Source organism: Halictus rubicundus, chromosome 14, assembly GCF_050948215.1.
Source record: "Halictus rubicundus isolate RS-2024b chromosome 14, iyHalRubi1_principal, whole genome shotgun sequence".
In the NCBI taxonomy this organism is placed as follows: domain Eukaryota; kingdom Metazoa; phylum Arthropoda; class Insecta; order Hymenoptera; family Halictidae; genus Halictus; species Halictus rubicundus.
In genome coordinates, this window is record NC_135162.1 from 5,725,693 (window position 1) to 5,739,398 (window position 13,706).

General features: G+C 40.0%; 1 protein-coding gene across 2 annotated transcripts in view; it reads right to left on the bottom strand.

Moving 5' to 3' along the window:
- Fas1 (fasciclin 1 Fas1 domain-containing) overlaps nucleotides 1–13,706 on the bottom strand; it is a 480,077-nt gene that overhangs the window by 75,509 nt on the left and 390,862 nt on the right. For both annotated transcript variants that reach the window (XM_076800371.1, XM_076800370.1), the window contains exons 6-7: nucleotides 5,054–5,219; nucleotides 3,960–4,123 (exon numbers count right to left, since the gene is read on the bottom strand). In XM_076800371.1, coding sequence (XP_076656486.1) covers nucleotides 3,960–4,123; nucleotides 5,054–5,219 — 330 coding nt within the window. The remainder of the gene's footprint in view (nucleotides 1–3,959; nucleotides 4,124–5,053; nucleotides 5,220–13,706) is intronic.

Sequence of the window (13,706 nt, forward strand, 5' to 3'; positions counted from 1 at the left end):
TCGCGGGCCTCCGGGCTGCGATAATGCGACCCGGTGGTTCTACATTGGCCCGGCGGTTAGCCAATTTCATTAACAGTAATGGTTTATTCGTTGGGTAATCCGTTTCCCCCGTGCTACCCCCGTTTTACCGTCGCGCAGACGATGAACGTGCGCGCGCTCGGCTCTGCTCGGCGCGCCGAGATCGTGTGTACCTTTGTGCTTCCTTGCTAAATCGGATTACAGGCTCGCGTTGCGCCTCGTGCCCGCTGCAAAAAGGAGTTAATAGCAACGACGAGCTAACATTCTTGCCCCCGATTCCCTCGGTACGCGACGGAATCCGTTCCCCGCCATCATCTTCGCGTTTCACTGCCATGAAGTCTTTCGGGGACTTCGCACGCCAGAACCAGGTGTGCCTGTCGTTAATCAATGGGGGGGGGGGGAACCTTGTGTAAAATGAAATTTTTGAGCACTTTTTTTTTTAAATCGATAGGAAATTTCCTCAGCAATACGATAAAAAAAATTATCGTAGGAGACCCTGCCGTAGTGGGGATAATTCCGCGACGTTTATCATCCAGGCCTTGCCGACATATATAGTGAAATCACTGGTACTCGATCTTTATGAAACTTGGTATATATATATATATTCTATAAATAATTGACCACAACGTGACGAGCTCAGATTTTTTAATTTTTTATTTGGAACATTGTTATTAACAATTTTTTATAACACAAAATCCGATTTCTTTTTCAAAACTTCGCCATTTTTGCAATTTTGCAAATTTTAATAAAAGAAGAATATCATGTTGTGCGTTTTTGTACAAATTAACGATTCCATTTTGATTTTTTTGTTTCAGATCATTTCTGTGCATTGTACGCTGCACGGCGCATATACTGGATGCAATTTTCAAGCCGCCGTTGCGCCATTGGTATTAACAATTAAAATTTAAAAAAAAATATTATCTTTTACATTATAAAATTAATAAATGATACCTCAAATTTTAAATGAATCTACGCGTTACATTTTTCAAAAAAAATTCTTGACAAACAGGCCACTTGCACAAGGTTCCCCCCTTAAAAGATTCGGTGGTGAGCTTGGGTCTGTTTTGACCCGTGCTGATCAAAATTGACGACGGATCGCTCGATATTTCTCATTCAGACTTGAATAAAACCGCGGTAAAAAAATCGTACAACGAATTTAAAAAATTCGCTGTAAACAGGAGACCCTAATCTTTAAATCCGTGGTAGATTCATTCCCGGAAAAAATTATTCAACAACTTCACAGACAATTTAATACACCATAGTTCGGCTCATCCGTCTTTCGTTCAAAGTTCGATAACTCAGAAAAAATCGTGGATCAATTTTTAAGACGTCGTTGTAAAGCTTCGATCTTCGAATTTACGGAAGATTTACACCCGATAAAAGTTGATCAACGTTAAGCTAAGTTGTTTGAACGGTTTTGTTGTTTTCCGTCTAACCTACTAATTTTTCCGATAAACGCATAAAATCCTCGGCATAATGATTTTATTATACGTTGATATGCATTTCGGTGGGGAGCAATCGACGAGGAATTGATCGCGCGCGCACGGGCCGGACTATTTTTAATCGAGTCGCAATTATCGCGTGAAGTATTGATTGATAAAATCACTTGGGACAATAACTGGGTGCACACGCGTTGCACCGCGCGTCGTTCCGCAAGAGCGGTATTTAATTGCATTCCGAAGCGCATTGAATATTCAACGAAGGAACGCCGTGGCGGTGGGTTCAATGAAGCGAATCCGTATCGTCTGGAAAACGAAATTATTGATAGATGATTAAACTTTTAATGTTTGGACGGTAGGCCGTCGGCTACATCGTGCTGGAGAAGGAGAAAGAGAGAGAGAGAGAGAGATGGAGAGAGGGAGAGAGAGAGGGAGGTGGAGGATCCATTGTGCGAATCGAAGTCGGTGAATGCCCCGACGGTTTTCAGACCAGGGGCGGTTTAAAACCGTTTCGTAGAGAGATATCAAAAAGAAATAACGTCTACGACAATTGAGAAACTCGCCCCGGCGTTTCTTTGCAAGGCGCGTTGCTCGCACAATGAGAGAAGTGCGGATTGTGGCACTGTGAACTGCCACCTTAACCTCTATACTCCTTATTATACTGCAAACTAGTTCCACAAACTTCGTGAAAAAAGTTTCACCAGCTCTAACGATTGCAAACAGACTGTATCCCGTTCTCGAGTGTTCCTCTCAGACAACATTTAATTTAGAGATGTATTGGTTCTAATCAATCTTGGGGAACATCTATACTCCTTATTATACTGCAAACTAGACAAAACAATTTCAACGATATGGTAATTCGAAGTCATTCAAGGTCATTCGAGGTTATTCAAGGTCATTCTAGGCCATTCAAGGTCATACAAGGTCATAAACGGGAGAAAAGGATGAATAATGTGAATGCTTTCATAATGAGATATTTTCAGCTTTGTTAATGAAATCGAACAGAGTCAATCCAAAATGTAAGCAAAGTGCTTCAAATCCAAAATAATCTTCTACAGATGATCATAATGATGGCCACAGAAAGACAGCGTCTGAAGCGTTCGCCCACCGATTGCGTTACGTAAGTGTGTGTGGTGATCGATAGTAGCGCAGGCTCTTTTTATGCGTTCCCCGCATGTCTTCTTGTATCTATTCTAGCAGATTATTTTGGATCTAAGCAGTTTTTTCACATTTTGAATTGACTCTGATTTCATTCATATACCTGAAAATATCTCGACGTAAGCGCTCACAGTGAATCCATATTTTTCATAATTTTTCCGTTTATGACCTTAAATGACCTTGAATGACCTTGAACGACTATATCGTTGAAATTGTCTCAAGAAGGGCTGCAATCGTAAGGGTTCAAAAGTATGTAGCTCTATTTAAAAAAAATAAGTTGACCTTCAAATCTCCTAAGCATCTCCACCTGAAAGAAAGTTATGCGCACCGCACAATGGGCACCTCGAAACCGAACAACTTTTGTCTGAAAGATTTCTTCCTCTATCAAAAAATGTAGAAGTTGTTCAAGTGGCTTGTCTTAGGTGCCCCCTCACTCTGTATACAGGGTGTCCCAAAAATGTTGCACTCCCTTGGAATGGGGAATACCTGAGGTCATTCGAAGTAATTTTTTCCTTTGCGAAAATATTCTCTGCGGCTTCGTTAATGAGTTATTAACGAAAAACGCGGACCAATCAGTGCGCGACAAAAGCAGACGGACTCCGACATGGCGGCAAGTCCCGCTGGGCGTGGCGTTGGCATTGGCCGCGCCCTGATTGGTCCGTGTTTTTCGTTAATAACTCCTTAACGAAGCCTCGGAGAACATTTTCGCAAAGGAAAAAGTTACTTCAAATGACCCCGGGAATCACCTCGTTGAAGGAAGTACAACATTTTTGGGACACTCTGTATACCGGGTGAGACACCTAAGACTTTCACCGAAAATATTTCCGTTGTTTTTAGCCATACGAAAAAATGTTTCAGGAAGGAAATGTTTGGTTCCCTGTATACGATTTATAATTGTATATTTTTAGTCGATTTTCTCAAACAGAATGGCTACGCTTTATTAACAATTAAAATATCGCATAGCACCATGTAATTCTAGTACCCTAATCATGTTACGTCTTGATTTTCTGTTCGATAAAGACCAGTTCAATTAAGATACCATGTCTTCAATTAAAGTCTTTCGAGCTCGATTCCGTTCGTCAAATTTCCTCCAATTAAGGAATAGATGCTCGAAAACATCGCGTAGTCGATCATTTTGATCAAGCAAATGCTATCACGTGGCTGCGGATGATAAGATGCAACGAACAGCGTGACGATAGTGATTGCGCGCGTCATTGTCACAGCCATTCAGTTGTCTAGATGGGATTAGTGACGCGACGGTTCTAAGAGAGAGAGAGAGAGAGAGAGAGAGAGAGAGAGAGAGAGAGAGAGAGAGAGAGAGAGAAAATGGCGGCAGGCACTGACCTCGAGGAAGTCCTTCACGGTGGTGTCGACGACCATAAGCGGCCGTTGGATCAGGTGCACCACGCCGTTCCTCACCGGTATGTTCGCTTTAACGATTTCAGCGAGTACAACGCCGGTCATCGGGTGATTCGCGTCGCCCATCATGGTATTGGATTTGACATAAACTGAAAATAATGTTTCCAATTATCTGCTGGACCGATATTCTGTGCGTATACATATATTATGCCCGCCATGAGTACCGAGGAACGCTATGAGAATCGATTACGAAATGAAACGGTTTTCCGATTAAATCTTCGTTAAATAATTCGCACGTTGATTTAACGTTCGATTTAGCGGACCATTGTTTAAACCGTGTCCGACGGTATCGCTCGGCGCGATCGATAGTAAGGAGCAACGAACTTTATCTGTGTATTGTCATACATTGTTCGTTCGAATTAATTTTATGAACGGACAAATAAAAATGCTAATAAATAGACTGCGGTTCTTTATGAATTAATTACAGAAAACGACCATATGAAATGCAGAACCGTGAAAATATTTAAAGAATCGAAAAATCTTGCTGTGTCGCTCTCAGGTTATTAAAATTAGTGGCAAAAGAGATAAATGTCTACAATGTTATAATTAGACTGCGGATTTTAAGCGGTAAGCTTATTTTAAAACAGTAAAAACATTGGAAAAATTTTAAAATACTGTTACATTATTTTCAACTTGACGGGTCAAAATGACGGGTTCTAATATTTTTAATTTACAATTATTAATATTCTAAAGATACATCCATGAGGAATTATTCAACAAATTTATTTCTTTGGGTATATGTTATTTAAAAAAATGGCTAAAAATTTGGGCAGCACATGCTCTTGTTATTTTTATAAAGTAATGTAAAATAGTCACTTTTAGTGCTCCGTAAACCTAGTGTTAAGAAAGAAAATAAATTTCTGTTTCACTCCAGTTTGTTGCAGTTCAGGTAGAAAAATTTTATTTTGCATAAAGATCCGCAGTCAATATAATCGAAATGTTAGTATAATCAAAATGTTTGTAATATTAAAATATTGTAGTTACAGATATTTCAAAATGTTTAAAATATTTTGATGTACCTTTGTCGTTTTCCTTGTGGAAGCTAACGGTGACCTTAACGTTATCAGTGAACGCCAAGGTCTTGTAGGGTACATTGTTCGGTGTTGGTGACGTGAACAGGACGTGGTTAGGTATCACGTGGCCATCGATCACCACACGGTCTACCTTTTCTGGTCTCGGTGTTGGCTGGAACAACAATAGACAAGAAATGATTAAAAGGCAGCAAACAAAGGAAATATTATTGTTCTGGGGGAAAATAACTGGTCTTCGATAAGGCTACCATAAGATCCTGTATAGTAACCCAGACAATTACCATAATTAACCGTCGGACTCCTGCGAGTTCCAGGACTATGCCGGGGTCATTTCTGACCCACGCTGATATTTCATTACAGTTTCCCTTTCGATATAAAGCGACTGCTCGGGACCGGCTTTAGTCGTATTTCGGATGAAGGAGAAGAAAAAGAGGGGACAACAATTTTCTTATTTCAAAATAAAAAGCGTCGTCTTATATCAAAGTAAAATTGTACATATTGACGGTCGCTCGAGCACATTCCCACCGCTCAGTTTTATATTTAGCTTCAAATGAATTACAGTGTTTACTCGATATTCGTCCAAAACACGGGTCTAGCCTCGGACATATATCGTCTAGGAGATACTATTCTTTGATCTACGCAACTTCACACTCCTCGACGACCTCGAGCTACCCCCCCCCCCCACGAGTTATACCCTGCGGCAACACTGTATTTATTTTCACAGTTTTGTTTTCTTTGTTTTAAGATACTTAAATGTTTCCATAGCATTTTCATTGATTAAAACCAGCTTATAGGCAAATTCGTTATGGAAATAATCTTTTTTTAAAGAACAAGTTCATATTAAAATATACGTTGATTTCTCGTTTTTTCAATTTCTCCGAAAGGTGTGCATCACCTTCAACGCCGGCGAACCATAAACCAGCAGGTGAAGTCAATGGAATTGGGTTTCAGTGGCGCTACACAGCCATTCGACATTAATGTGATTGTAAAAAGAAGCGTATTTTGCCTTTCTCTCTGTGTTTCAACGAGTATGGATTACTCGATACTCTAGTTCTCAGTGAGCTGTGCAACAACTCTATGGGTTCCTCTTCGAAGTTTCTAGTAATTGTATGGGTTCCACCTGAAGGGGTTCTTTCGCATTTCCAACCTCTCGTTTTATCTGAATCCAAGATTTTCTACTTCAACGGATCCTCTTACTTAGCTCGCAGAAACCATTAAACAATTGAACACACTGCATAAAATGTTTCATTTCACGGTAAATTGCACAGGTGAAAGTTACAAACAAATATTCTTCATTTGTTTTCAAAGTGCACAGGTGAAAATTCGACACAAATATTCTCAATTTGTTCTCAAAGTGCACAGGTGAAAATTGGACACACATATTTTTAATCTGTTCTCAAATTGCACAGGTGAAAATTCAACACAAATATTTTTAATTTGTTTTCAAAGTACACAGGTGGAAATTCGACACAAATATTCTCAATTTGTTCTCAAAATGAACAGGTGAAAATTCAACACAGATATTTTTAATTTGTTCTCAAAGTGCACACGTGAAAATTAGACACCAATATTCTCAATTTGTTCTCAAAGTGCACAGGTGAAAATTGGACACAAATATTTTTAATCTGTTCTCAAATTGCACAGGTGAAAATTCAACACAAATATTTTTAATTTGTTTTCAAAGTACACAGGTGAATATTCGACACAAATATTCTCAATTTGTTCTCAAAATGAACAGGTGAAAATTCAACACAGATATTTTTAATTTGTTCTCAAAGTGCACAGGTGAAAATTCGACTTCAAATATTCTCAATTTGTTCTCAAAGTGCACGGGTGAAATTAGAGACATATTTTCTATTTCGCACAAAATATGTAGAAAAATCATTTCAGACTACGTCGTATCCACCCCACAACACGAATACGTTCAAAAACCACAATTTCCGGAATGCAGAGGTCGTTAACACGTTAACTGCCATGTCAGTCACATATGACTGACAATGATTTTTGACTAGGTTCATTTTCATTGTGACATATCCAGATAAACCGAATTTTATTAAGATCTCTAGAATTCAGAAGGGTTAAAACAGCGTCCCCTATAATACATTTAAAACTTCCAGTTTCGCTTTCATTAATTAAATTACTCCGATTTTGTAAGAATCTCTGGGAATGATATTTGGCACTGAACTTGTTAACAATTTCGCAAGGTATAATACACCGAAAATATTTAACCGGTATATTGATAAAACGTGAAATTTCCCGGAAATGTTCACCGTCAGCCAAACCCGAGGCGTCTCTCGGTCCATTAGCCTTTGTGCTTGACTACCGCCGACTACCAATTGTTTCGCCGGCGTTTCGGTTGACTCTGTTACATACACACAGGGCTCGTGTAAACGGGGGCCTGTAATGCGGTGTAATCGCATAAAACCGTGGAGGCGAACGGCACAACACCGTCAAAGACGGATCTCTCCCTCTAGTACCTATAAGGGCGGGATATATCCTCCTTTCCTGGTATCCTGCCGGCTAACGGCGAACCAACGAGCTGGCTAAGGGCATGAAATAAGCATCCACTTCGGCGTTCACTGGCCCACCGGACCGATGCGATGATTACATGCTTCTTGTTACCCGGCTGTTCGGGTAAAGGTCGCTCCACGGTACAAGGGATGAGCGAGGCGTGAGCGATTGATTTCCGATTCGTGATAAGACACCAACAGAGAAGAAGCCCTGTGGTGTTACACGCGATTCATATTAATGCCCGGCAAAGATACAAGCGTCTCGCGTGACAAAGATCGAGCTCGTCCACCGTTGTTGGAGATCTCGAATTTCGACTAGCTTCCCTTGGAAACGTATCTCTCGCAGATTCTACGACGGTGTAATGAAATTGCAGACTGCAGGTAGAATTGTTTCTGAGAAAGACAGCAATTTACATACTGGTTCCTTTGCGCGGAGTTCTGGAAATTGAAAACTCGTGTACCAGAATTGATATGTAAACGGTGAAAAATTGTTTCGTAAAATTGTACAATAAGGGTGTCTCACCTGACTCGTTTTTTATGGTTGAAAAAAATGTCAGAGGAAAACATTAGTTGGTTCAGAGGGGTAAATATTATGATAGGCAAAAAATTTGTTTAAGGTTATATTTTTTGAGATTTCAAGGTCATCGAAGTTTTCTTAACACTAGGTTTACGGAGCACTAAACATGACTATTTTACATTACTTTATAAAAATGACATGAATGTATCGATCAAAATTTGTAGCCATTTTTTTAATAATATATACCCAAAGAAATCAATTTGTTAAATAATTGCTCATGGATGCATTTTTACAATCTCAATATTCGCAATTTAAAAATATTAGAATCCGTCATTTTGACGGGTCCCGTAAATCTAGTGTTAAATGGAATGATATATTTTCATTGTCGCTATGTGATAGCCGAAATAAAGACGAATCCAACGACCTGTAATATTATGACCTTCACGTGACCTTGAGTACGAAAAATTCATTATAGTAGGGCACTTGACGTAAATAGTGAAATAACGATGTCAAGACATGTTCTTGAACCTTGACTAATGACTAAAAACACGCTTACATTAAATTGTAAACACTGACGCAAATTCACAGAGTCTTTCGAATTCAAAAGGGTTAAAACAGCATCCCCTATAATACATTTTAAATTTCTAGTTGTGGTTTCGTTAATTAAATTACTCTGATCTTGTAAGAATCTCTGGGGTTGACATTTGGCACTTGACGCGTTAATTAATAACTATTGTAATTGTAAAAATGCATTTATAGGAAATTTATTTAACACATTTAGTCCTTGTAAAATATATTATGGTAAAAGCTGCTAAAAATCTGGCTGAATATATTTTTGATATTTTTATAAACTAATCAAAACTGGCCACATTTAGTGCTCCGTAAATCTAGTGTTAAAGAAAGAATGAAGTAATTTCTATTGAGCAATTTTGATTTTGTCTGAACGTCCACAGTCTAAAACAGTGTTTCCCAACCTTTTTTGTGCCATGCCCAACCTACGCCTTTCTAAAATTCTTATGCCCTCTATGTAACATATACATAATTTTTAATATTCAAAAATTCAATTGTTCACTGAAGAAATTCAAATGATTTAGGAAGAAATCACCAGGAAATTGTTGAGAAAGCACAGTAAGTAAATTTTCAAAACATATGGATCGTTTATTCTCAAAGTGGTGCAAGTCCATTCTTGGTCATAAAAAAAAATACAAATATAAAAATTATGTGATATCTCATTCTTTTTTTTTTAATTGACTTACACCACTTTCGAAACAAACGGTCCATATAATGGAGAACTGAAATTCAAGAATTTCCCCCTTAGGGGCCTCACGTTGGGAAACACTGGTCTAAACGTTATACAGTGATTTCTCGATATATGTCGCGAAGGCTTGGATGATAAACGTCGTAGAATTATCCCCACTACCCCGTGAGGGGCTCCGAAGCTCGAGAAGCCTCGGACGCCGAGGAGTGTAAACATAACACGGTTCGAGTAATGTCTTCTGGACGATAAACGACGCTGGTAAGACCCGTGTTGTTGACATATATCGAGAAGTCACTGTATCGAGTAGAAGGGATCAATGCCTTTTCACTTTACAATCAGGCTCACATAAGTAATTTATTCGTGACTACTTTAAAATGGTTTGCATAAATCCATTGTGTCCATAAATATTGAATGTAATCTTCGCAAGTGCAAGTACAGTGAATTCTCGATATATGTCAACAATATGGGTCTCGCCAGAGTCTTATATCGTAAAGGAGACATACCCGATCCGTGCCCGAGACCCCTCGAGCTTCGTGGCTCCTGACAGGGTATACCCCGCGGTAGTGGGGATAATTCCGCGACTTTTATCATCCAGGCCTTGGCGACATATATAGAGAACAGGGACTATCGAGCGCCTCTATGACGTATGTCATTTTTTAATAGGATAAGCTCGTAGTGGCAATCTAACCGTCAAATACCTGACAGGTGCGAAACCGGCCAGGTAAAATACGACGAGTTCGCGCGCATTTCCAGAAGCCGCACTCCGTTCAAGTGTTTTCCCGTTTTCCGCGGGATCTTCGTTTTCGGGAAACACAAAAGCCATTCCGGCAAACGCGGTTCCCACTCTCCGTTATTAATTCGAGCCTTCTTTCTTCTCTCCGGGCAGCAATGGTAGTGGGGTAATGGCCGGCCATTGACGAGCTCACATTCGAGCTCGAAGAAAGAGCCGTCTTCGCCGCGCACACACACCCCCCCCCCCAACCCCTTTCGGGTTCCTTACGTTCCAGCATTGAGGCATCGATGTCGTTCGGTTGGAAAAGCCTCGGCGACGAGCTGCGCCGAGTGCTTTTCGATACGGTTCGATCGCTCTCTCTACCCTCCGTGAACGAAACGAGTCCTTTCAGGCCCGAAACTCGATTCTGGCCTGCTCCTTTATACCAGTCCCATACACAGACACGCCGCACGATCGCGGTACGAATGCGTATCCGATATCTCGAACGTGCACTATGAAATCCTGACGCGGAGGCTGCTCCGACGCCGATTCCTCCGAGCGAGGTCCGTCCCTTCGTCTTTAATTTTCATTCTGACACTCGTACACCTCTTCAGGGATACGCCGGGTGTCTCGATTTTTCTGCTTTTTGCGAAGAAACCACGCACCTTTCAGAAAAGTGCGCGTCCAACGCGGAATGTACTTATTTTGGGAGCCGACGTTCTTTGTTTAACAACAACATTGTTATTCTTAGTCGTATTCTAATGAAACTCGGACCGATCCATTCCTGATGTTTTCCCGATTAAAATGAGCCCACGCACGACCTCGTTCGAAGCACGTTTGCCTCCGTAATCCACGATTTAGTGGAACCTCGCTTATCCGAACCTCATCAAGACTTGGACAATTTTGTCGATCATATAGGGTCCAAGCGAATGATACGCCCATACGGATGGACATACGTGTATATACATACATGTGGAATTCCATGGATGTATGGAATATTAAAAATAAAATTGAATATTAATAACAATATCGCCAATTGATGCACGAACGAGATCTGTACTCCCACTCGCCGCAGGACGAATAAAATTCGTGTCGAATCGCACCGTCGCACAGTGTGACGAATGGCCTTTTCAGCTGGACAAAATTAACTTTCAAATAAACAAAAACTAACTGTGCTAATATAATCTAAAATAACCATGTATTAAAACCCTTGAATATTAAAACTTAAAATTCTTTTGTTGTATGTTTACAGAGCGTGTAAACTTCAACTAAAAGACGAACACCTAACCTATAAATGAATGGGCATATTTCCATACGCGCTAGAAATATGTTAAAATGTACTAAGGAGCGTTTAAATTTCCTTTATATGATGGATATAACATCTCAAAACATGTATTTTCACTTTAGTAATTCCAAATTATCGATAACATTCCTCCATTTTTGTAAATTAAGTGTCAAAGACGTTACTTATTTTTCCACAGAAACGCCCATGTTACTACTCTTCGTTAATGAATTAGTATATGGTCCACGTCGGTCCACGCGATGATTTTTACATATAATAAAGTAGAGATTCTCTACTTTATTTTAATACCAAAATTGGCTTGCAGAACGTTGCAGAACTATACTAATTTTTACAATGAAGTTACGTCGTTTTACGTACACGCTCGTGACAATCATAGTGTAAATTAGCGGTTTGTTTAGTCTACTCGTTGAAACCTATGGATTGGTCTCATTCATTGTATATTGAAGGAATAAACAATGATAAAAGCCCCGGGTTTTCCTCTGAACTTTCGTCGTATGAAAATTCGTTTCTTCAGTCTCAGAGCGATCAGCGTGCAGTGTACATCTCCCTTGCGTTTTTCTTATATCTTTCAGTTTCGTTATTTTTATTGTTGTTGTTGTTGTATTGTTATTGTTATAATTACTGTGATCGTTGTTAGTGTTTTATTTGTTACGTGATCACTTTATACGTGAAAACGTTATAACAAAATCTTCCTTAGATACAATCAGGTACGTTGAATCAAAACATTTCATTCCTTATAAAAATTATGAAAAGTTCAAATAGGAAACACAAATTTTTAGATTAGTCTAAACAAATTGGTATAAACAACGTAAGCTTATACTAAACCAAAGAATAATTCTTTCCCGTTAGAATATGTCTGAATCTCCAAAAAGTAACATTTACTATAATTTTTCCAAAATTACATTCTTTTTGTCCATAATTAAAAACGACGTCTTCTTTGATAATATCTAGTACTTGTTAAATCATTCTGTGTTACATAGGTCCATTACTAACTTTGTTGTATTTTATACTTAATTATAAATCGCTTAAAATATATTGTTTAATTAACAAAAACCAACTAAATGTTGTAAAAAATTAATAAATATTCATATTTTATACCACTGTAAACATACTAATCGATAAATATAGAAAAATAAGCGATTTTTAGAATTTTGTCACACTGTGCGCCGATAGTGATTTCTCTATATATGTCGCCAAGGCCTAGATGATAAACGTCGCGGAATTATCCCCACCGGATGCCGAGGAGTGAAAACATAACACGGCTCGGGTATGTCTCCTGGACGATACACGACGTTGACATATATCGAGAATTCACCAGAATTCGTCATAAAACGCGTGCCATTTTCGCGAAGACAGGCAAGAACTACGAATTACCGAACAAGACCATGAAGATTAGTGGAAGTCGAACGTCGCGAACGACGCCATTAAATTGCAATATACCCGCTAGGTTAATAACGGTCCGCGGGGGCCGGGTCCGCGATACAATCGCGCAATTTGCCGGTAGGTATCGCCGATTCGTGATTCCGCGATTAAAGTCGCGTGCGTCCGTTCCGTTTCCACGGGGGTGTAATCAAAGTTTGGGTGTGAAATCAGCATTTTCGTCCCCCCACCCCGGGGAAAAGTTTTGCGATGGCGACAAGACCTGCCGGAGCGTGATGGCGTGTATCGTGGAAAAGTGAGAGGGGGGGGAGGGGGTGGGGAGAAGAAATAAAATGGCGGTGGAGAGAGAGAGAGTTCCCAATTTTGAAAAGTTCCTTGAAACGAGGCCATCGTTGCCGGGTATATAAAGTCTCTCCCGCAGCTTGATTCTTTGTACCGTGACTCCCCGTGGCAACCTGATCCTTTTAGCCCAGGGTATCCGAACCTCTGAACTCATAGAAATCGAGTTGCTCCGGCGGCTACCTTAGTTTGTTTCTGATGTCGTATAAGGATCGTATTGGAAATGTTCGCGATGGCTGCGCTGGAAAACCGCACGGCCGGTGAGATAACGTGATAGAATCCTGCGAGGAAATTCCTGCTGAGAAATAGAAACGTTGTTGTCGAGGGACCCGGGGACGCCGATCCCGAGCCCGGGATTGGAAAGGACACTAATCAATGCAAAGAGAATGCAAATATTACGTCCTTGTTTTCACCCTTTCACGAAATTGCGTACGCCTTTTGTTCTGCGTCAGAAATAAAGCGGTCTTTCGCAGACAGCGTCGCTCGACCAACGTACAAAATTATACAGAACCTCTTTGCTTCTAATGATTTTTTAATTACACTTCTCCCGACGTATTCCGGACATTTTCCCGATTAAAATGATACCAAACACGACCCAGCTTGGACCACATTTGACCGAGTA